At 43.5% G+C, this 24,253-nt stretch overlaps 1 protein-coding gene across 4 annotated transcripts in view; it reads left to right on the top strand.

The window, feature by feature from the left end:
- KCNQ3 (potassium voltage-gated channel subfamily Q member 3) overlaps positions 1 to 24,253 on the top strand; it is a 349,042-nt gene that overhangs the window by 302,960 nt on the left and 21,829 nt on the right. For all 4 annotated transcript variants that reach the window (XM_032760454.1, XM_058444224.1, XM_058444223.1 and 1 more), the window contains 4 exons: positions 168 to 278; positions 1,831 to 1,926; positions 4,072 to 4,166; positions 10,991 to 11,017. In XM_032760454.1, coding sequence (XP_032616345.1) covers positions 168 to 278; positions 1,831 to 1,926; positions 4,072 to 4,166; positions 10,991 to 11,017 — 329 coding nt within the window. The remainder of the gene's footprint in view (positions 1 to 167; positions 279 to 1,830; positions 1,927 to 4,071; positions 4,167 to 10,990; positions 11,018 to 24,253) is intronic.

Genomic DNA, 24,253 nt, shown 5'->3' with positions numbered 1-24,253 from the left:
ATCCATATAAGTTACTAGGTACTTGGTGTCCTTTCTCCTAAGGGAACCTTGTTATGAATGGGAGCATTGCCCAAGCTGATGGAGAGGCTTACAGGTAGAGCTCAGTTGACATGTTCCTGATATTCCGCTCCTTGGAGTACTCCATGTCTGAACTCTTCTCTCTTCAGATCACACTGGCCACCATTGGCTATGGAGACAAGACACCCAAAACGTGGGAAGGCCGTCTGATTGCTGCCACCTTTTCCTTAATTGGCGTCTCCTTTTTTGCCCTTCCAGCAGTAAGTACCTTTGATATATGACATCCCCAATGTGATGTGCAGGGCCCCTTACCACCTGGCGCCAGCTCAACTTTCCAGTCTCATCTTCTATCCTCTTATACCCTACCAACTCCCTAGCCATTCCCTTAAGCATGATGATCCTGCCTTTCTGCCACGGGCCCTGCTGCTTTCCTTTGCCAAAGATTTCTTCACACATCAACTCCTCTTTCAATGCTGCCTTCTTTAGGCTGAGTTAGTCACTCTGGGCATAACTCTGGGAAAAATTCTGTAAAGGAGTTTCTTGCCCTATGCTAGGATTACACATTTCCAGATCTGCCTCCCCCAGAGGACTGTGAACTCCTTGGGTTCTGGGATTATATTTTTCATTCATGCATTCCCAGTGCCTTGCACAGAGCAGATCCTTCATTTATGTGAGCTCCCTTCTCTTGTCCTGTTACTTACTGGCTTATGTAAAAAACACATTTCTCTCAAGAATAAGCCTTGACCTATGATAGAGTAACTTCCTCAAAGCCCGGTGTCCAGATATGTAATAATAATAAAAGCAGATTGCATTTGTTGAACTCACTGTGTGCCTGAACCATGCCAAATGCTTTACCCACACCATTTCATTTAATCTTCATGGCAACATTATGGGTTGGGTGCTGTTTTTATCTCAACTTTTCAAATGCGAAATCAAAGAATTAATTGGGTTAGTAAGTTTTCTACAGCCACAAGGCTACTGGGTTGTAGAGCCAGGAATCCCAAGTCCACTGGTTCTAAAACCTGGCTCTTAATCATGAAGCTTGAAAAAAACTTTTAAGTAACAATCTCCCTGCCACCCACTTCATCTTCCACTCTTTCATTGGTGATGTTCTTTCTCTATTTGCAGCCCTACCTTGTCTGTTTTTTTCCTAAGCTATTTGACCTTGAGCAAATGACCTTCTTGAATCTCAGTTTTCTCACCGATGAGTCAGGGCCATAGGAATGTTACAAGATCTTCATGTTCTCTTTCAGCTTGAAAAGTGTGTGTTTCTGACCATTTAATCCACTGGCAAGTCTGACCTGAAAATCAAAACGTATCCCAATTCTGGGAAGTTCCGGCTATAGTCAAAGTATCAAGTGACAGTTCAAGCAGCTAAAATATTTTTAAAACTCAGTTAACATTACTGGGCATCTATTTTGTGCAGTACCCCTTACTGGCAGTTTGTAAAGATTATCTCACTTTTTTCTTAACAAAATCATGCATTAGGTATTATTATCCCACCTCCCTATAGAAAAAAACAAGATGCAACAGGGATAAGGGGCTTGCCCAGGCCCTCACACCTGGAAAGTGGCAGTGTCAGAATTGGAACCCAGGTCTTCCTGACTTCAAGGCTCATTTCACTTAACCAAGCTCCCTACTCTCTTCAAGAGAAGGAAGGGCTCTTTCCCCCCTCCCGTTCTTTGTACAATGTTGTCACTGCAGGGACTTAGAGCGCAATTGAGCCATACAGTCCCCATTACCCTGGCAATGGAGCGGGAATGCTGGGAGAGTCTAGCTGGGGGCTGACTGCCTGCCTGCCTCTCCCTCCAGGGCATCCTGGGGTCCGGGCTGGCCCTCAAGGTGCAGGAGCAACACCGTCAGAAGCACTTTGAGAAAAGGAGGAAGCCAGCTGCTGAGCTCATTCAGGTCTGTCTGCCTGGGAATGAACTGGAATGGGATTAAGATACATGCATAAGCACATACGTGTGTGTGTGTGTGTGTGTGTGTGTGCACATGTGGAGGGGACATACTCATGAACTGGGACAGTACCCAGGATTCCATGTGTGTCTGTGTGTCTTGTGTGTCTGTGTGTGTGTGTGTGTGTATTAATGTGCCCAGGCAGGAGCAGGCCTGCTTGCACAAGCTTACTCGTGGATGGCTATGGGACTTTACATGGGTATCTATTTCACCTGTTCTTCTGTGTACTGAAGGTGACAATCCTGTCACTCTCTCATTCAGTTTCTAAGCCAAGCAAGAAATAGACACAGAACTCAAGGATCAACCTATCAGCTTTTTTTTGATATGGTGGTTTTCTTAGCTTTTTGAGACTCTCTTGTCCAGGCTGGAGTGTAGTGGTGTGATCATAACTCACTGCAGCCTCCATCTCCCAGGCTCAAGCAATCCTCCCACCTCAGCTTCCTGAGTCATTGGGACTACAGACATGCAACACCACATGCACTACCATGTACACCACTAGGCCTGGTTAATTTTTTAAATTTATTTTTTGTAGAGATGAGGTCTTACTGTGTTGCCTAGGCTGGTCTCAAACTCCTGCACTCAAGCCATCCTCCTGCTTTGGCCTCCCAGAGTTCTGGGATTTTAGGTATGAGTTGTGGCACCTGGCCTCAGCTTTTCTACTGATGGTGTGTTGCAGATGAGAATCTGGCTTGGACCTGGGGCTGTACTAGGCTTTCTTCTCCTTCTACCTTCCCTCAGATTTGACCTCAGGACCCACAGGGAAGAGTCAGCCTAAAGTCCAGGTACTTAGCCAATCAGCCACAAGGAGAACAGTCTCTGTCACATCTGCCAAGCAGAGAGCCCATAAGCCAAGAGAGAAAGAGATGCCTTACGTGTGCAAAATATTAAACCACTTTTCCCATTTGTGCTGCCCAGTAGACAACCATGGACCAGGGGATGTTGAACATGCACCTGCCAGCCTTCCGTCTCCATCACTAGCTTCACATGGGCTGGGGGTTGCGGGGAGCAGTGAGAGGTGATGACAGAGGCAGAAGTGTTCCCTCTTATATTTCAGAGGGAGCTCCTGCTTTGTTTTAATGCGTTATTGGATGATGAGGGCACAGTGAATAGGAAAGCAGAATGTCCTATCTATAGCTGCTTGGGTGCGAGGGCATGGCCACCCACTAGTGAGCTTTCTCCAGTTGTAGTGAGTGTCTCTGTGGGTCTCTGTGCCTGACTCTAGATGGTGCATGATGTCATCCTGCGTATTGTGGTTCCTAGGCCTGTCCTAGTTTCCAAGAGCCTGTCCCATTAACTCCCCACACCCCAAACCATCAGCGAATCCTAGAGATACTAGGATATTTGAGTCAAAACCTCATCTCCTAGGCTCTCTCTTGCACCCAGAAATGGTACAAAAGACTGTTCTCCTATCTATTTGACTGAGAAGTCTCAGGGAACCTTCTGGAAAGAGTGGTAATTGTTTCTCTTTATTTTTAAATATTTTATTGTTTACTTTTTTTTGAGACAGGGTCTTTTACTCTACACCCCAGGTTGGAGTGCAGTGGTGCGATCACGGCTCACTGCAGCCTCGACCTCCTGGGCTCAATTTATCCTCCCACCTCAGCCTCCCAGGTAACTGGAGCTGCAGGCACGTGCCACCATGCCCAGCTTTGTCCTTTTTTTTTTTTTTTTTTGTAGAGATGAAGTTTCATTATGTTGCCCAGGCTAGTCTCCAGCTCTTGGCCTCAAGTGATACTTCCCACCTTGGTCTCCCAAACTGCTGGGATTACAGGCATGAGCCATAGCACTGGCCTTTAGTACTTGTTCCCTTCAGGGATTTTATGCCTACCACTCTCTTCTCTCCCTCCGCTTCAGTTCATCTCTCCATTCCCCCACTCACCACAGCACCAATTATAGCTCCAAGATGGTCAAGGAAGTTTTTCTTCCCAAAGTAGCTTCAAAAAGCCAAGAATCTCGGTTTTTCTGAATGTTGGCTCAATGCACATTCAAATTCTTAGGAGTCCAGGGCTTAAACGTTGTTTTGATGGTGTGGGATTCTGTGCGAAAGTTTCAGGTGGTGCCCACTCATTGTTGCCCCTCTTTTCTGCCCCTCAGGCTGCCTGGAGGTATTATGCTACCAACCCCAACAGGATTGACCTGGTGGCGACATGGAGATTTTATGAATCAGTCGTCTCTTTTCCTTTCTTCAGGCAAGTGGGGACTCACCTGAATGCTCAGAGCGTAACCAGCCATCTCTCCTGTGGTCTGTATTCGTGTCTGTGGCCTCATGGGTCCCTGGAGAACACCCTTCAGGGTAATGGTCCCCAATTTGGACTGCACACTAGAATTACCTGGTAGCTTAAACAGTTCTGGCTGGGTGCGGTGGCTCACGCCCATAATCCCAGCACTTTGGGAGGCCGAGGCGGGTGGATCACCTGAGGTCAGGAGTTCGATACCAGCCTGGCCAACATGGTGAAATCCTGTTTCTACTAAAAATGCAAAAATTAGCCGGGCGTGGTGGTGCGTGCCTGTAATCCCAGCTACTCAGGAGGCTGAGGCAGGAGAATTGCTTGAACCCAGGAGATGGAGGTTTCTGTGACCAGAGATTGTGCCACACCACTCCAGCCTGGGCAACACAGTAAGAGTGAGACCCTTTATCAAAAAAAAAAAAAAGAAAGAAAAAGAAAGAAAGAAAGAAAAGAAAAGAAAATCTGATGCCTAGGCCACACCTCAAGCTAATTAAGTCAGAATCCCCAGGGCTGGGGCCCCAGCATCAGTACATTTGATGCTCCCCAGGTGATTCCTCTGTGCAGCCAGGGCTTCCCAGTTAGCCAGCACGGAGTGGCTGATAAGGAAAGCTCTGATCAATGTGTGAGCAGGATCAGTGGGTTGAGGAAGTGGGCAGCCCACACAATCAGCCACCCTGAAATCTTGGATGCTCCTCCAACCCCGGCATGGCCTACACCCACAGACTACTGTGGACTCCAGGAAAGGAAATGAGGAAGAGGACAGCAGGAAGAGGCCTCTGGCCACCCAGAGATGCTGTCTCGTGTTCTCAGAGGTGGGAGATTGAACTGAAGATCTCAGAGAAAAATAAGAACCTTTTTCCATGGTTATGGAAAAGGGAAGGGGAAATTAATATGCATTGGATGTCCACTATGCTCTAGGCATTCGAGTTCATATTTCATTTAATACCCACCAGTACCCTATAAGATAAGTCAGAAGATTTGAGGTGCATCAGACTCAGTGGGGGTATTGTGCAAAGGTAGATCTGGCCTCCACTTTCAGCAATTCTGATGGAAGTGTGATGGTAAATGCATCCTGAACAGGAGCCCCTGGGGTGGGGCTGAGCCAGTGGCCCAGAGTCCACACCTGGAGCCAGGCTGAATGGTTTGTACTCCCAGGCTACTTTCAGAGAAGCTAGCAGAGTCAGGCTCTGACACTTTGAACCAATGTCAGCTACATCTGGAGGCCTTCGAAGCCCATGGTCTTTTCACTACTTGAGCTTCTAGAACAGACTGCCTTTTTTTGTTTTTGATACCGGGGGCCTGAGCTCAGATTGTTAAGTGTATGGGTAGTGTGCTGAACTCCTAGAACCCTTGACTTGGAAAGAAACATAGATGGACAGTTAGCCTCATAGTTGGGGCTGGAACCTGCCTCAAAGCAAGTTTCTGTCATTGTGTCTGCAGGTTCAGTGGACCCTCATATAACCCAATACTACTAGATAGGGCGCTCCCTCTGTGCCCAGCCACAACTCCTCTGTAAACACACACACACACACACACACACACACACACACACACACACACACATTCATTATCCTCAATTTCTCTTTCTACTCCCATCTCCACATTATGGAAATAGAAGAGAATTGCACTCATTTTCCAGCATAAAACCTTCCAGTCGGTGACCATGACAAAGTAAAGAAAGTCCAAAACCTGACCATGACTTCCAGGACCCTGAAAGATTGGACCCCTGACCACCACCCCTACGCACCTCCTATCTTGCTTTCACTCCTCAAAAGGTTCTGGTGGCAGATGCCACTTTCTGTTCGGGGCACTCAGGGCACTCTGTCCACTAATATTTTTGATCCCCTTGTATGTGTTAATCACTGGGACAACCATGGAAGGTCACGGGTGACTTGCGGAGGAATCTAACTTTGATCCTGAAGGCAATGAGAAGCTAGATGAGCCAGAGAATGACATCAGCAGATCCACTTTTCAGGAATATGATAGCAAAGAGTGTGGAGGATGGATCTATGGACTCAAGTCAAAGCAAGGAGATCAGCTAGCAAACTTTGCAGGGTTCACAGTAAGAGGAAATGAGGGCCTAGACCAAGGTAGAAGCAGTTAGAAGGGAGAGTAGAAGGAGGACCTGAAAGAGAACAGGCAAAAGGGACCCATGACTGGTGGGAGAGTTAGAGGGGTCAGAGGAAGCAAGTCTTCAATAAAGGAATGGGAAAGTTTGGTTATACTTACTTGTAACTAGACTTTCTTGCTCAGAACATGACTTACAGGTTTCCATTTGATTCTAAAATGCTATCCCTGTTATAATCATTGAGGATTTGGGATAGCATAAAGCAGAGTCTTCTTAGAATGGGCAGATTACTTCCCCTTAAGAGACCACAGTGACCTTGAACTCAAACAAGAACACTTTGGATGCAGAACTAAGACAATTTCCATTTGGTATGCATCCCAAGGTGTTGGCAATGGGCCCATTCTTTTGGGTTGATGTATTATAAATAAGGCATTGTCCTAGCTGTCAGAGACTTGGAGGAATACATTGTGCTGCAGACAGCTGCTGTGATATGAGAACGGTTTTTAAACTAAGAGAATACATTTCTTTCTTTCTTTTTTCAAGGACGAAAGTATAATGTTCCCAGAGAAATTCATTTAGCAACCATTCTGAAGCAAGGCAGTCCCTTGGGAAAAGAATGTCCTGGAATTCCAACCCACTCTGTTTGTTAATGGCAAAGAAGTAGCTGACAACACACTGGTGTTTTCTTACCTACCTCCTAAAGGTTTTCTTGTCTTTTGTTTATGCTTGTTTTAATAACAACTTTCTTGAGATACATTTCAAAACTCACAAGAGGATTTTACATACCATAAAAGGTACCCTTTTAAAGTGAGCAGTTCAGTGGTTTTGAGTATATTCACAAAGTGTGGTATCAATCACCACTATCTAATTCTAGAACAATTTTATTATCCCAGGAAGAAATTCTGTCCCAATGAGCAGATACTCCTCGTTCTCTCTTCTCCTCAGCCCCTGCAATCACTATCTACTTTCTGTCTTTATTTCACCTATCCTGAACATTTCATAGTATAATGAAATCATATAATATATTGTCTTTCTTTTATGCATGGCTTATTTCACTTTGCATGTTTTCACATCTCATTTGTGTTGTAGCGCCGCCTATCAGAACCTTTTTCCTTTTTATAGCCAAATAATATTTGATTATATATACCACATTGTGTTTAATGATTCATCAGGTGTTGGAAATTTGGGTTGTTTCCACTTTTTGGCTTTTGTGAATAATGCTACTATGAACATTCACATACACATTCTGTGGACATATGTTTTCAACTCTCTTGGGTATACGCCTAGGAGTAGGATTGGTAAGTCTTTGTTTAACTTCCTGAGGAACTGCCAGACTGTTTTCCATAGTGGCTGCACCATTTTAGATTCCTGCCAAAGGTTTGGAAGGATGAAGTTGCGTAGCCCATCTGCAACATGATGCCATATCACAATTTTCAGCTTAGTGTAGTTCTCTGTTAATTTGCAAGTATCTGTGTTTTGGGGGCTAGCAGTGATGGATGACGGTGGTCTGTTCTTATTTTTTTATTACAAATTATAATTATAAACTAATTGTTTTGGAATTGCAAAGAACTTCAAAGAGTTTCAAGTCCAAACCCAATTTTTTATGAGAAAAACCTGAGAGCCCCCAGAAGTTCAGGAACCCCCAAGAGGTTCAGGCCACATACCATGTTGGGCATAACTGAGGGCAAACCCAGGTCTTCCGATCTGCTGACCAGTGGAGACTGAATGGACTTAGTACAAGTTGGTCATAAGAGTCCGAGGGGGTACAGGAAGATGCTGGGTAGGAATGATGGCAGATTATACATTCTTATATACAAGCAGGGATGAGGGAAGCTGTTAAAAAATCAGACATTGCTTTTTATCAACAGAGCATGTGCACTGTTTTATTCCCGGTAGGGAGAGTGGAATTATGTCTGACTTTTCATTTTCTATAGCTGCACCGTTCAATATGGTAGCCACTAGCCTCATGTGGCTAGTGAGAATTTGACTGTTTGCAGTGCAATTGAGGAACAGATTTTTTAATTTTAAAGTAAATAACATTCTGTGACTAATGACTACTCTATTGGACAGCACAGCTCTGGGATTGTTAGCTATGAGAACTGAAATGGAGATGAGAAGACTTCTTCGCCCATGATGTAGAAAATACTTGACCAAGAACAGGTAGTTCATTGTGTAACCAGGACTTGTTCCTTTTATGACCAGGGTCAAGATTATTGGAGTGCTTAGAAATGGAGAAAGGGGACTATATGCACTAGTCATTTCCTATGGCCAAATAACATTGGATCTGCTTTCATACATACTATCTTATTTAAGCTTTAGGATGTCCTGGAAGGTAAGTAGAAGGGATCACTCCATTTTTCATAACCCCATTTTTATAGGTAAAGAATAAGAGAGTCAATGAGATTAATTAGCTTGCTTAATATCGCTCAGCTGATAAATGATGGAACAAAGATTGGAACCCAGGTCTTGTGCCAAAACCTATGTTTTTATTTTGCATTGTATCTCTGGGAAGAAAACATTATTTAGGGAGAAAGCTGGCTAAAAGTAAGATGACACAAGAGTCGTTTGGATAATAAGACCCATTTTTGAAGATTGTTGTTTGGATGGTCAAACTGAGTAAAATGTGTGAGAGTAGTTGTCTTAGTCCCTAGCCCATAGCAAGTGTTCAGTCCGGGCTGACTGAATCTGGGCTGCAAGGGAGTATTGATGCTGAAGGGGAAAAGAAGCCCCCAAATTACTGCCCTGGGAAACCACTGTTAGCAACCATGATCTAGAACACTCTGGAATGTTGTTAAAACCTTTTTATTCATTTAGTCCATTCATTTAGCATATATTTATTGATCATCCCTTATGTGTACTCTATTTGGTATTGGGGATCTAACAGTTAACTGGACAGGTCAACTGCACTGGTCCTATCCTATCATAAGGGTAGTGAAGATAAGATAGGGATGTGCTCATGGGATGTTGTGACTTGGAGTTCGCTGGGGCTTTGGCTGGAGCAATCTCAGTGGAGCACTGGACACAGAAGCCAGATGACATGAACTAAAGGGTGATGAGGAAATGAGCAAGTGGGTTCAGTAAGTGTAGGTGACAGCTGGAGTGGATGTGAGGCCAAGAATTTTTTTCTTTGATGGAAAGGGTCTAGTAGAGAAGGATAAGTGTGCATATGGGAGAAGAGGAAAGACTAGAGGAGAGAGAAGCAGAGATGGCCTGGTCTGTGGAGTATGGGCCTTCATTAAGAGCATGGGCCCTTCATCCATTGGCACACAACAGAAGTCCAGTGGGTGGAGCCAGATGGTGAGACCATGGGTAGATCTCAGTGAGAGGGGAGTCGAGGTCATCAGCTGGGAGGAAGGTGGAGAAGTGAGAGAAGTCTGATGGTAGAGGAGGAAGCATGAAATACTCATCGTGGAGAGTGAAAAAGGAATGGACAGTGCTAATCCTTTAAACTTTCTCCCTACCATGCCTTCTCTTCCAATATGCCCTTCAGCTGCTCCCTTGCCCTTTCCTTCCGCTTACTACCTTTCCTACTTCTCCTGGCCTCAGAGACCCAGAAAACATCCTAGAGAGTCACAGCTTTCTGTGACCACCTGCTTTGTGATCAACTAACTCACCGCTTTATTATGCTCGTGGGGAAATGGGCCCAGAGAATGTATGGCCAGCCCAAGACCACACTGTAACTAAATGCTGAGTTGACCCTCAAAGCATAAATTCCTAACTCTTTTACTTCTCTGCCATGGTTCCCTTGTTCTGTCTCCATCCCTCCCACCCATGGATCCCCATGTTAGGCCAGTCATTCTTTCAACATTTAGTGAGCACTCTCATGTGCTGGGTGCCAGAGTGCTCATATTTTAGACAAGGAAAAAAAAAACGGACTACATGTAATTCTACTACGATGTGATCCACGTGATAATGACAGAGTACCATTCCACTTTTGAGGGGATTTTCTCAGTCTAGACCTTGGGCAATTGAATAAGAACCCCTAGGAGGGCCCCTCCAGGTGGACATAAAGGATGAGTAGGACTGTTCCAGGCAGGGAAAAGAAGAAGGGAGTTCCAGGCAGAAGGAGAGCCTGAGAAAAGGCTTGGAGTCCTGAATATGAGTAAAGCACGGCTGGTGCACCTCCCAGTTAGGAGTGAGGGCTCCAGAGCCAGATGACCTGGGTTTGAATCCTAACTTTGCTGCCTCCTAACTGTGAGCCCTTGAGCAATTCATTTAATCCCTCTGTGCCTCAATTTTCTCCTCAGGGAAATGGGATGATAATAGTAATTCATAGGGTTGTTATGAGGATTAATTGAGTTAAGACAATGTTCGCTATGATGACAATGGTAGTGACAAAGTTATGGGGGTGTGTGACTGCTACATTATGACATTCCTGGTTTCCTGGTCTGTCTCCACCACCAAATAAATTTCCCGAGCTCAACATGAGAGCTGGGGCAGAGTAAGTGCTCAGCAACCATTTTCTGGATGAATAAATGAATGAATGAGTGGCTGAAAAGAGCCCTGAAAACCTCAGAGCTGATGGGAGTAGCGTGGGCTGGGGTCTGGCTGCATAAACCCACCTCCTTCGTTGGTTCCCTCCACACTGACCATCCTGTCCTAGAGCTCAATTCTGCGCCATCATCTTCAGAGGGAAGCTTTGCAGCATCTTTCGAGGAAGAATACAGCTGTTTCACATAATTTATGCCTCATTTTTTTCTCCCTCTTCTCTTTCTAGGAAAGAACAGCTAGAGGCAGCATCCAGGTAAGTTTCTGATTATGAATTCCCTTCTTCCCATATCTGTGTCAAGACAGAGCATCCTGCTCTGTATGGTGTAGGGCCCCATGGGTGGTCATGCTGGTCCCAAGATAGAGTCTTTGGGGTCACATTGTTGCTGACCACCGTAGTCCTCTGCCTGGCTTCCTTCTGGTTGATCTGAAGGCAACTTAATAGGAATCATGGCAGCAACCTCTTATTGAGGGTCTGGGTTCTGTGTCAGGAGTTCTGCACATGTTATCTCATTTGGTCTTCATAACCACAACGTAAGATAGGCCCTAATATCATCCTTTGTGGATGAGGAGATTGTGGCTCAGAGAGGATGGGTTGAGATTGAGAGGCAAGACCAAAATTCAAAGTCAGGTCCGAATATTAAGACCATGTCATTTTCATGATATATCACTTCGTCTGCTTCTTGGGCTCACAGATGGTAAGTTGAATCAAGACTGTAATTCATTATCCTCATGACTGTGGAGGTTTCCCGGTAAACCACATTTATCTATATACCTATATGACATGTAGAAACCATTTTTAAACTATTATGATTGACAAATCACTTGTGAGTCCTCACAATCAATCTCCTGGACACTAAGTCCAAATGCTCTCCTTCTAGTGCTGACAGAATTTGGGCAGAGGAGGTGAGAGGACCCTGGACTACCTTATAGGGGAGCCACTTGAAAACAATGGCCTTTGGGAAGCCAAGTCAAATCCTCCCAATTGTTTCCATGGAACCCCATCCACACAAAATCCCACTTGGAAGAGACAATTACTGACAGTGTCAGTTCTGTTTCCTTTGGGTGTGTTTTCAAATGGACCATGTGGTTCTTGCCTGGACCCACTTTGGACTGTAAGAGCCTTTGAGGAGATTGTAAAGGAGGGTTAGGTGAATGACAGTAATGGTGTCGGGACATTCACTAAAGAATCTGCAGCAGCTCATGGCTCCCAGAGGCAGAGTGAAAGGACATCACAGAGATCTCTCCAGATATTTCTATGGAAACCAAGGTCCCTGGAGAGGACAGGCTCATCTCACATCACACACCCCATAAGCACCAGGAGTAGATGATCAAGGTCTCAAGACTCCCAACAGGGTGCTCTTTGCTCGTCTTCTTTCATGACCAACAGGGTTTTAAATTGTGCAGATTTTGACACTGCAAGTGAATTATTAAATCTACCTTTAGAGCCTTTTCTATGTAGACATGAACAAAATTCATTGAAATATGCATTCAAATATCACTGTGCCCTGGATTCAGCACTTCCGGTTTAATTAGGGCTCAGATAGATGCATTTTGAGGCTTTCCTGGGAATGCCTCTCTAGAAAAGGGGCTTCTGATATCTTGTCATCAACTTGCTCATGTCCCTTTCAAGAACCCCCCACTCTGCCAAGAGCACAGAGGGAAAATCTATCCCATTATTTCTCAGGGTCAGAGTTGCTGGGTGTTTTGTGGCTCACCCTCCTCAGAGAAGAACAGCAAAATCATTATGTAAGTCACTCAGTCTCTTTCATCCCGGGTTGGGACAGAGTCAGATTGGCTGATGCGTTAGCAGGTGAGATGCCAGGTGTGATTATAGCTGCACAGCCTAGAGGTGGAAATGAGATCTGGAGATGGGATGCAGGAATTGTCAACAGTGGAATCAATTCCTTTACACAGGAGAACCAGGTGACTACAGAATGTCAGGAATGTACATGTGCATTAGAGTCACACTTGCTGGTATGCATTTTCCACCTTACAATAGCTTCTTCAACAAGCTGACAGCCACCTGGTGTTCCAGCCTTCCTTTATTCATATTTCTTTTTTTTATTTCTTTTTTTTTTTCTTGAGGTGAAGTCTTTTAGTAGAGACAGGGTTTCACCATGTGGGCCAAGCTAGTCTCAAACTCCTGACCTCAGGTGATCCGCCCATCTTGGCCTCCCATAGTGCTGGGATTACAGGCATGAGCCACCGGGCCCAGCCCCTTTATTCATATTTCTAAATAGAGTCAGATTTGGAGTTTATCTTATCACCTCCTTCCAGCATAGGTAGCCCATACACTTGTTTATTTGTCAGCCTGATGGAAGAATTATATTCTCTGTAACTTAACATGCTGGTGCTATACTGAGGATAAGTAAAATGACTTTCCAGTCACGTTATTGGAAAGAGCTCAAGTCCCTATTTAGTTATAAAGCTATGGCTCTATAAGGGCTGTCTTGAATGTTTTGATTTACGTGGACTTGTTTGTGGAACATAAGCCCAGCTGAATTCTTACAATGACTGGGAGGTTGGCTTTGATAATTTTATGCAAAGCATTTTACATATGTCATCTTATTTGATTCTCATGAAAGTGAAGACAGCTGACACCCTCCCATTCCTTCTCACCTAGTTTAGATGCCCAACTCATGGTGCCCTGAGGTAGGACTCAGAACTTCCCTAATAAAGCATATATGCTTCATAATGCTCGGCCCCTAGTAAGCCCACAGTAGAAGCTGGCTGTCTTCCTTCTGATTAACCTTAGAATCAGAGATCCTGAGAAGGAAGCATAAAATTATCAAAGCCAACCTTCCACTCATTGTAAGAATTCAACTGAGCTTTTATTCCTCAAACAAATCCTCATAAATCAAAACAGTCAAGACAGCCCTCATAAGCAACAGCTTTATAACCAACTATGGGCTTGAGTTCTTTTCAATAAACCGATTTAAATGTTATTATATATCTATACAAATATAATAAAGTTCTTGTTTTATATATCACATAAATATGATACATATTTATATATACACCTGTTAAATCATCTCTTCCTCTGTAGACCATGAGCTCCACAAGGCTAATACTCTGCCTGAAATGTAAGATGTACCCCACATGTATTTGCTGAGTGACTATAAAAAATGACCTAATTCAAGGATGAGTTGTACCTCTGTTTTACTTATGAGGAAATTGATCTCAAGCATTTACATAACTTACACCCAAGTCAAACACTGAAGATGGGCCTTGCAGATGCATAGGGAGTCCATGAGCCTTCCTCCGCATCAACTGGCCTCTGCCTGCAGCACAGGTGGCTGTCATGCCCTTGTTATCCATGTGTGCAGAATGAGCTCGGCTAATACAATGGATGCATGATCTCAGCCCTTGTCTTCCCTCAGCCAGAAGGTCTTATCTCGCATCTTATATAGCCCTCTCCTTCACTTCCTTTGGGAGCCTGCCTAATGTCACCTCCGAAGAGAGATTTTTCCTGACCCTCTGCCCGTGCCCCTGTCTCTATCCCCATGATCCTATGATGATATATATATATATATATATTAAGTCAGTTGCCTCCAAGGGGCTAAGCTGTCTGTTTTATTCACTGCATTATCTCCTACACCTGACACAGTGCCTGGAACAGAGCCTGACACATGGTTGGCTTTCAGTAGATATTAACTTTGCGAGACAGTGGTTGGATGAATGGATAGATGGATGGATGGATGAATGGATGGATGGATGGATGGATGGACTCATTATTCTACAAGTGTCATAGTGTTCTACCCAACTTAAACTGAGGGAGGTGTACTGGTTCACATAGCCAGCCATCAGAGAGGGTGGGAACCCCTAAGAAACATGGAATGGGACCCCAGGATTTTCTCTCTTTCTCTCATCTCTGTTTCTCTTTTTGTGATAATTTTACTCTCTTAGCCAACTTTCTCCATATCAGTGAAGCGGTAGATACTAACAGCTCCAAAATCACATATATTTCCTCTGTCTTCTGTCCATCTACACTTCACCCAACACCAGTTTTTAAAATCCCAGAGAAGCACTCAGATTGACCCAGTTTGGGTCACATATTCACACCCTGGACAATCTCTACCCCTTGAAGAGTAAAAGCTGCTACTGTCTAAGCTCTGGACCAGATTTCCACCTGTTAGAGTGGGTGGGTGCGGTGTAAGAGACTATGCTTGGCAGCCCCCATTAGAGTCACATGATTGAAGTGGGATACTCACTTCTTGAAAAGAATAGGGCCCTTTTTTCCTCAAAGAATGAGGGATGAAACATCAAGTAGACAAAACACGATAATTGTTCATTACAGGCATAAATTCTACCTGTAAGTTTTCAAATTCCTAATAATAATATTGCATTAAAGAATGTGAACAGTTAACCATATTAAGACTGGCATTTTGTGTTAGGTCCATCATTTTGAACAGCAATAATAACTATTCACTAGACATGCACAGTGCTGATAATTATGGACATCTTTTTGATAGAAACTAGCATTTTTTAAATTCTCAAAATAGATAACTGTGTTGACAGCAGTTGCTTGCCTGAGCCCAATGGTTCATTCTGTATTTTCTACCAATTCAATCTGAACAGCAGCCTTCAGGAATCTTCTCCTCTGTATTCATATTTGGAGAGGGAAAAAAATCTGTCCCAGGTACCATCTTTATCTCCTATGTGATGATTATGTCTTTCCCATTACAGAGTGGTCAAATTTAGTAGAGAATCATTCTTTGGATCAAAGAATCCAACAGTAACTTACAAAGAATGCTGACTGCTTCCCTGGCAAGTTGTAAGCACATCTTATCTTCATAACCACCCTAAGAGATAGGTACTATTTTTAATCACCACTTTATAGATGAGAAATTGAGGTCAGATAGATAAGTGACTTGCAGAAGGTCACAAAGCTAGAAAGTAGCAAGAGCAAGACTTGGATCCAGTTTGTCTAGCTCTGTAGTTCATGGTTCCTACCATTATGCTCCTCCTTCCAGCTGTTGGTAACAGTTACCTAGTCAGTCACGGCAGGTGTCCCTTTTGCTCGTTTTGTTTTCTTCTACCCTTTCTTGGCCCACTTAGCTGAAGTCCCTGCTATAGGGACAGGAGGAGGCTATAGAGGCAAGAAAAGGCACAGAGCCAAGGTCGTCTGTGGTGTGAAAGAACATTTGGTCAGACGCTATAATTCACACTTTGCCTTCTCCCTGTGACATCAGCCACATGAAATTTATCTCACAGAGTCATGAACAATGTTGGCAATCAAACACCTTCCATGCTTCAGAATCAATGACTGCTAAAGGTAAACATGAATTTAGAGCTCAATCAGTCCAATCCCCTAATTTTACTGATGAGGAAATTGTTAACCAGAGCAAAACAAAAGGCTTCAACACAACCCCGTAGCTATTAGTATTTTCTCCTGCTATCCAGACCCTGCAACATTATCCAGGCTGCAGAGTAACTGAGATGCAGAGGTGAGATTTGGACCGATTTTATTTAACCTCAGAGGGACCCCAGATATGTCCTGAAGGCTTAGTCTCAGTTTTCCTCTTGGGATAATGCGGTGTGGGGGGCTATGTATAATACCCCTTCCCCTCTGAATTATGAACCAATTAAGAAATATACCTAGAAGTCAAAGGATTAAAACACAGGTTGTCAAACACCGCATGTTCTCACTCATAAGTTGGAGTTGAACAATGAGAAAACATGGACACAGGGAGGGGAACATCACACACCAGGGCCTGTCAGTGGATGGGGGGCAAGGGGCAGGAGAGCATTAGGACAAATATTTAATGCATGTGGGGCTTAGAACATAGATGATGGGTTGGTAGGTGCAGCAAACTACCGTGGCACATGTATACCTATGGAACAAACCTGCACGTTCTGCACATGTATCCCATAACTTAAAGTGAAATAAATAAAAATAAAAATAAAATAAAACACAGGTTACAATTTCTGGATAAAGCAAGGTTGGCTCTGGGGGCAACACTTCTCACCAAGTGTGTCCTTGGAAACAGCACAGGGACAGAGCAAACACTCTCCCAGTCAGCCACTGGGCACTGAGAGCTAGAGAGAGAAAGACCATATCTGAACACTGACATTTAATACAGAACTCTCCCAATCAAAGAACATGGGTGAATGGCTATTGCACACACCATAACCCAGTTGGATAATTCACCTCCTTCCATCGAGAGAAGCTAGTAGAGCTATCAGCTTCTTCCCAATTCTTCTTAAAGTATAGACATTGCATTTTTATGACTTCAAAAATAGGGAAAAGATGGTCCTCCGTATGGTTCATGTGATCTCTTTCTACCTGTGAGCATGGTATCCCTTAGCACACAATAATGTATCTCGGCTCCCTGACTTGGCTACATCAGTCTGAAAACAGAACTTTTCACTAAGTACATTCACCAAGCCCTCATTTGCTATTAGATTTCTACAGCAGCCATAACAAATTGCCACAAAATGGGTTAACTTAGAACAACAGAAATTTATTCTCTCACAGTTCTGGAAGCTAGAAGTCTGGAATCAAAATGTTGCCTGCCCATGCTCCCTCCAAGGGCTCTAGACCAGAGTCCTTTCTTGCCTCTTCCTAGCTTCAGGTAGTTCATGCTGATCCTTGGGCTTTTCGACCCATTCCTCCAATCTCTGCTTCCCACTTTACATGGCTTTCTTCCCTCTGAGTGTGTCTGTGTCCCAAATCTCCCTCTCATTTCTCTTATAAAGGCAACAGTCATTGGATTAAAGGCCCACCCTAATTCAGGATGCCCTCATCTTTACTTGATTCCATCAGAAAAGACCCTATTTCCAAATAAAGTCACGTTCCCAAGTATTGGGTTAGCGATACTACATGTTTGTGTGGGGCAACACAATTTAACCCTCTATGTTTGCCAAAAACAAGTGTGGTAGGTTGCATATGGTGGGAACCCGTCTCAGCAGATCCAGGATATATGACTTTGAGATAGATATTTATGAAAGATTTAGATTTTATTATCCCCCTACACCAATGGGGACACTAGGGATTAGCAAGGTGAAACAACTAACACAGGGACTGGGATTTGAACCTGTGTCTGCCTGGATCCCTCCAGATCTGTGGTCATTTCTTCTCTTTAACCAGGGAATAAAAATAACTAGGTAGTATAGAATTAGGAGGTAGTCATAGCCGTAGGGACTGAGGACAGAGTCCACAGTCAGACTACTAGACTTCAAAACCTGGCTTCCCTTGTAATTAGCTGTGTGCTCTTGGCAACTTATGCAACCTTTTTGTGTCTCCATGTTCTTGTCTGTGGAAATCACAATAATGCTGACCACAGGGTCTGGCTGGAATCATACCTATTGTGCCTTGAAGAGAGCTCAGCCTGTAGTAAATGCTCACTAGAGATCAGTGCTGATCAACTGGTGTATTATTCAGACAAGAAACTTGGGTAAATGGAGAAAACATTTCTTACGAGGCCAGAAGAAAATAATATGTTGCTCTCCACATTCACATCAGTGTCATTGGAGTATCAGCTGCAAATGTCCTGGAATCATCCTCATAGATCCTCAGACTCACTGGATTAGAGGGAACCAAACAGACCTTTGAGTTCAGCAGAACTAATTTTGCAAACCTGTTCAACTGAGAGAACCCAATTAACACATCAGAGTTATTTCAAAATAATGATGCTGTTCCTTCCAATCCAGTGGTCAGTCCAATCACAATCCTGCTTCCTCCTTTCTTTATCTGTCCTTCCCCTTCCCCAGAATAGCCAGCCCTTTGGGAATCACCTGCCACCTGGGCCCAAGGTCCCTTATCTCTAGAAGGCAGAGATTGAGCTAGGTGATTTCCAAGCCACTTCAGGTCCTTTGTGCTACAAGTTTCCTGCCACAATAGTAGGCTGAGGCACTAGAATCGCTTGAACCTGGGAGGCAGAGGTTGCAGTGAGCCAAGAGCCAGCCTGGGTGACACAGCAAGACTCTGTCTCCAAAAAAAAAAAACAACAAATTACCCATCATCTTCTTCAATGTTTATACCATTTAAGGAAGGCCCGTCAAGTTCCAGGCCCCTTTTCTTTTGGCCACGTCACGTTCATTGTCATGTCACCTCCAGTTAGCATTTCTCATTTTATTTTAAAGAATAAAGTATCTTAAGAAATAAGTACAGACAGCAACTTTCATTTATAGTCTTTTCTTAGAGAGAAAAATAGGACACCAAAGCCTCAAAAGTTTGGCATGTGGAAGGTGACAGGTGTTTATTACCTGTCTGCTTTCTCTTTCTCTCTCAGGGTAGACCATGGTGCTAGGAAGCCTTCTAAAAGTGCTCTTAAAGGGGACTGCAGATCTTTTGTTAGTCCCCACCCTTTTCACATGAAAAGATGAAAGGATGAAAGAATAAAGGAGAGAAGGCCTTGACTCCTATAAGTGGGATTGGCTGTTCTGTGCTGGGCACTCGGTCTGCACCATTGTACTGAGCACTCATATCAAAATGGCACAAGACAGATTAACCCTTTCTTTGAAATACTCTCTTTTTTGGCTCTAGTGACACTGCTTCCATTCATCCATCATCCATATATCCATCATCCATCCATCTATCATCCATGCACCCATCTTCATCCATCCATTCATCTCTCTATCATCCATTCACTTATCCATCCATTCATCCACCATTCAATGAATATTTATTAAGACACTCCTGTGTACCAGAAACCATTATGGATTCTGGGAATACAGCAATGAATAAAAAAGACACAGTCCCCAACTTCTTACTCGACACGATGCCTCTCAGTCTTCCTAAAAGTAACATATCCCAAACTCCACTTTTGATTTTTTCTCCACACTTGCTTGTTCCAAGTCTTGCCCAACTCCAAAAATAATAGCTTATAATGATGGTTATAATAAGGGTATCTATGTGATTGCACAACTTATCTGTGCAATGAGAAACGAGGGGTGGTTATTTATCAGTCTTTTTCCTCACAGCCCATCTAGAACCATCAGGGAATATTGGTGTACTAGTCGAAAATCGATGTCAAAATTCTAGTCTTCTTACTCTACCCGCTGCAATCACCCTGCTCACGGCAGTAGCATCTTTTGCCTGGATATCTTCAGCAGCTTCCTTTCCAGTCTCTCTTTTTTGTTTTTGTTTGCCACGGATCCGTTCTCCACCAAAAAGCCCACTGTGTTCTTTTTAAAATGTTTTTAAATTGTAGTCAGATACACATAACATAAAATGTTGCTATCTTAACCATTTTTAAGAGTACAGATCTCGGCCAGGGACAGCAGCTCATGCCTCTAATCCCAGCACTTTGGGAGGCCGAGGTGACGTATCACCTGAGCTCAAGAGTTCAAAACTAATCTGGCCAACGTGGCAAAACCCTGTTTCTACTAAAAATACAAAAATTAACCAGGCGTGTTTGAAACTAATCTGGCCAACATGGCAAAACGCTGTTTCTACTAAAAATACAAAAATTAGCCAGGCATGGTGGCGAGCACCTGCAATTCCAGTAACTCGGGAGGCTGAGGCAGGAGAATCACTTGAACCCAGGAGGCAGAGGTTGCAGTGGGCCAAGATGACACCATTGCATTCCAGCCTGGATGACAGAGTGTAGACCCTGTTTAAAAAAAACAAAGTACAGGTCTATAGTATTTGGTATATTCACATTGTTATGAAACCAATCTTCAGAACATTTTACTTTGCAGAACTAAAACTTCATTTCTATTAAACAATGCTCCCCTGTTCCATGCCCCCAGGCCCTGGAAAACACCATTCTACTTTCTGTTTGTATGAGCTTGACCACACTTGATATCCCATATAAGTGGAATCATATAGTAGTTGTCTTTTTATGAAGGGCTTATTTCACTTAGCATAATGTCCTCAAGGTTTATTCATGTTGCAACATGTATCAGGATTTCTTTCCATTTTAATACCAAATGGTATCTCGCTGTATGTCCATTCATTTTTTTAATCTACTTATCCACTGATGGACAACATTTGGGTTGCTTCCACCTTTTGGCTGTTGTGAATAATGCTGCAATGAACAGGTATGTGTTTTTTAAAATGCAAACTTCAAATACTTTCTCCTCAAAAATCTTTGTGGGCCCCAGGTACACTTAGAATACAATTGAAACTCCTATTTTCTATTTCTGTTTAAATAGTATTTCGTTTCTAAAGTCTCTGACTTATCTGGACTCTGATCTCATCTGGTGCCACTCTGCCTCTCACTTAGAATGTTTTGGCCACATGCCCTCCCTTTGGTGCCACAGTCCAGTCCTCATGCCCCTTGCACCCACATGCAGTTCTTCCGCCTGGAGAGCTCTTGCCTCCTTTCTTTGAAATCCAGCTTCTCGCCCTTCAGATCTCAGCTTCTGTCTCTGGACCACCATCATCTTAATCCTTGATTACTGAAATTGGTTTCCTAATTCATCTTCCCATCCACTCAAGATGCCTTCCCAAGCCACCCTACCTGTCAACCTCCTGTTGTTCTTCATTACTGCATTCTCTTGGTCTCCTTGTCAGATTTCTAGCAATGAATGTGTCTGTTTACTTATTATATTCTTCCTGACTTTATCACAAGCTCACTAGAGACAGAAAACCACATTGATTTTAATCACCAATGTATGTTCAACAAGTTACCCTGAGCCTGGGATTTACAAGGTGTGGAACACATTTTTGTTGAATGAATAAATATTAGCTTCGTTTTACAGATGAAAGTGAATCTGTTAATGACTTTCCTAAGTGAAATATAAACTACAGAGCAGAGATTTGAACTCAGTTCTCTTACTTCAAAGTCCACACTCTTTCCACTATACAGCAGTCCCTCTCTCAGCTGAGGTTAGATGCATTTTGTTAATCAGAAGATTGAATGTTTTATTACTTCCTTCCTTCTTTCAACATTGTAATAATACTTTTAGTGCTTGCAACATTGCAGACACTGTGCTAGATCCTGCATATACAAGTTGAACATGGTAGTTTCGGGCCCAAAAGCTTACCACTCAGTTTTTCAACCTCAGCACTGTTGATATTTGTGACAGATAATTCTTTGTTGGGAATTTCCTGTGCATTGCAGGATGTTTAACAGCATCTCTGGCTTCTCCCCACTAGATGGCAATAGTGCTCCCCATTATTATATCAGCAGTAGTTGTGACAACCAAATGTCTCCAGGCATGGCCAAATGTCCCCTGGCTGGGGGGTCAAAATCACCCCCAGTTGAGAACCACTGATTTAGTAAGGGAGTCCCTATTAAGTCAAATATTTCTCTGTAGTGGCCGAGTGCCATGGATGAGAAAAGCCTGAAGTGGACAAGGGGCACAGAGAATGGATGTCTAATGGATCTCAGTAGCCACTACATTGAATGTCCAGATGTGGGGCTGATGCTTGGACCGTGTTTTAGACAAAAGAAAGAGTCACTTACATGAAAAAAAGGGATGAAGGTTTTCCCAGGTCGAGTTCACAGCACATGCAAAACACTGAATGTGAAGAAACTACACGGAATTGAACATGGCTGAAGTTCCCCGTGCTGATAACTGAAGGAGGAGACCAGGACAAGAGCCGCATTTTCCAGGATAGAACAACCTTGATTTTACTTTTCCATGCCCAGTCCACCTATCTGCAGTTTTTACAATTCATATTTGGAAGTTGTTTTCCTGCACTTAACATGTCAAGAGCCCTAGCTTTCGAAGAAAATCTGATGTCAGCTCTGGGGAAGGCTTTTCTTGCAAGATCTGCAGTGCCCCCCTAGAACAACACCTTAATTGTGCACTGGAAATCCATACAGCATGGAACAGAGTTGGGTTTTGAGTTTCAGCAGTGAACTTTGCCTTGCATTTGATTATCCTTTGGGGTCTTGGATTTCAGGCAACACAATTAAGAAGTAAGCTGATCATCCACTTTGCTGGAGGAAGAATTCCATAAGCCTCTTAGGTGCAATGGCTGTGAGCGATTCTGAGCCGAGACTTCTGACTTTGTTCCATGCATCTGGATTCCTAACACCGTCTAAACTGCCATCTGTGACCAATGGGGTTTTAGGTTAACATGGCCAAAGCAATCCAGACTGTTTGAGGTTGCAGTGAAGCATTTAAATGCCTAACAAGCAAATCCTAAATCCCAGCACAGATAGAACCAAGAGAGTCCTCTCATTATCTTCCTTATATTCAACAATTCTACTGAAACTTCAATTCAGGAAAAAGTGGCTGCTATTAATTTTGTCTTGCTTAGTTTATCTGGAATTAAGTTCCTCATATACTTATCTCCTACGGAAGTGGAGTGCAATGACAATGTTGAACTTTTTAGACTAGCATTAAGAAGTACTGTAAAATAATATATAAATCTCTCAGACTCATCTCACTTCATTTAAACAACAACAACCAAAGAAAAAAAAAACCTTTATTTGTGGCCCAGGGAATTGTATCCATCCTTTTCACACACATCGTCAGCCTTCTACTGCTTCTGTGGGAAAAGGATTACTTACTGAGTTAATAATGACAGCCAGCATCTATTGAGCGCTTCCTGAATCTCAGCTGGCTGAGCACTGGACATGCATTACCTCATTTAACCCTTAAACATCTATGAAAAGCATGGGCTTATGGTCATCATTCTGCCCATGAGGAAACCGGAGACCAGAAAGCATAAATGATGTGTCTTAGGTCACATGGTTTGTCAGGATGCCTCCACCAGGCTGGTTTTGCCCATGATCTTAGTTGCTGTACTGAACATTCAGATGTTCTGGGCAGGGAAATGTGCTGTGTTCAAAGATAGCCAGGCAGAGTCTTTGCCTCACTAGCACTACATAGTCCAGTGGGGCGGGCAGGCATGGAAATGTACTGTCTCCATACAGCACAGTGCCAGAAAGACTTCAATGTGTGTTCAGCTCAGTCCCTGCTTCATTCGCTATTTTTGGCCCATGGGCTCTGATATATTCTCTGTCCTATTAGTCATTTATCTAGTAGCAGCCAGGAAAGCAATTCCAAAAATGTTGACTTCAGTTCAAGGAAGATGGAGCTGGCTGAGCACTGGCGTTTTTCTAAATTTATCCTGGGCTGGTTATTAATGGAGTTCCTCAATCAAACTGCTGGAACAGTGCTGGGTGAGAGAGAACAGATCCAGAGGAAGTCAGAAATAACAACTGCTCACTGCTCATTCATATACTCATTCATTCATTCACTCGTTTGTTTTTTCAAAGGTTTCTTAATGCCTTCTGTATGCTGGACTGTAGGCAAGAAATGTTACAGAAATTATCACGTGTAATACTCCCGAACCCTCTATGAAGCAGATGTTGTTAGGCCGCCATGACAGACGAAGACCTGGTGTTCAGAAAGCACAGGGTGACTGTGTGGCTGGAGGGGTGTTCACTCCTCTTCCAGCAGCCACAGCACCGTGACCTCCACACTGCACCCAGCTTCAAAGGTAGCAGCAGCTTCTGGCAGGGGCACATGACTAGCCTAACCAGACATGCTCTTCAGAAAACAAAATTATCGCAAACCCATGCAGGGCTGATTTGATCATCCATATTCATTCACTCTCTCATTTATTTCACAAGTGCATAAG

Source organism: Hylobates moloch, unplaced genomic scaffold (assembly GCF_009828535.3).
Source record: "Hylobates moloch isolate HMO894 unplaced genomic scaffold, HMol_V3 SCAFFOLD_9, whole genome shotgun sequence".
Lineage (NCBI taxonomy): Eukaryota > Metazoa > Chordata > Mammalia > Primates > Hylobatidae > Hylobates > Hylobates moloch.
This window is presented reverse-complemented; position numbering and strand designations above follow the sequence as displayed.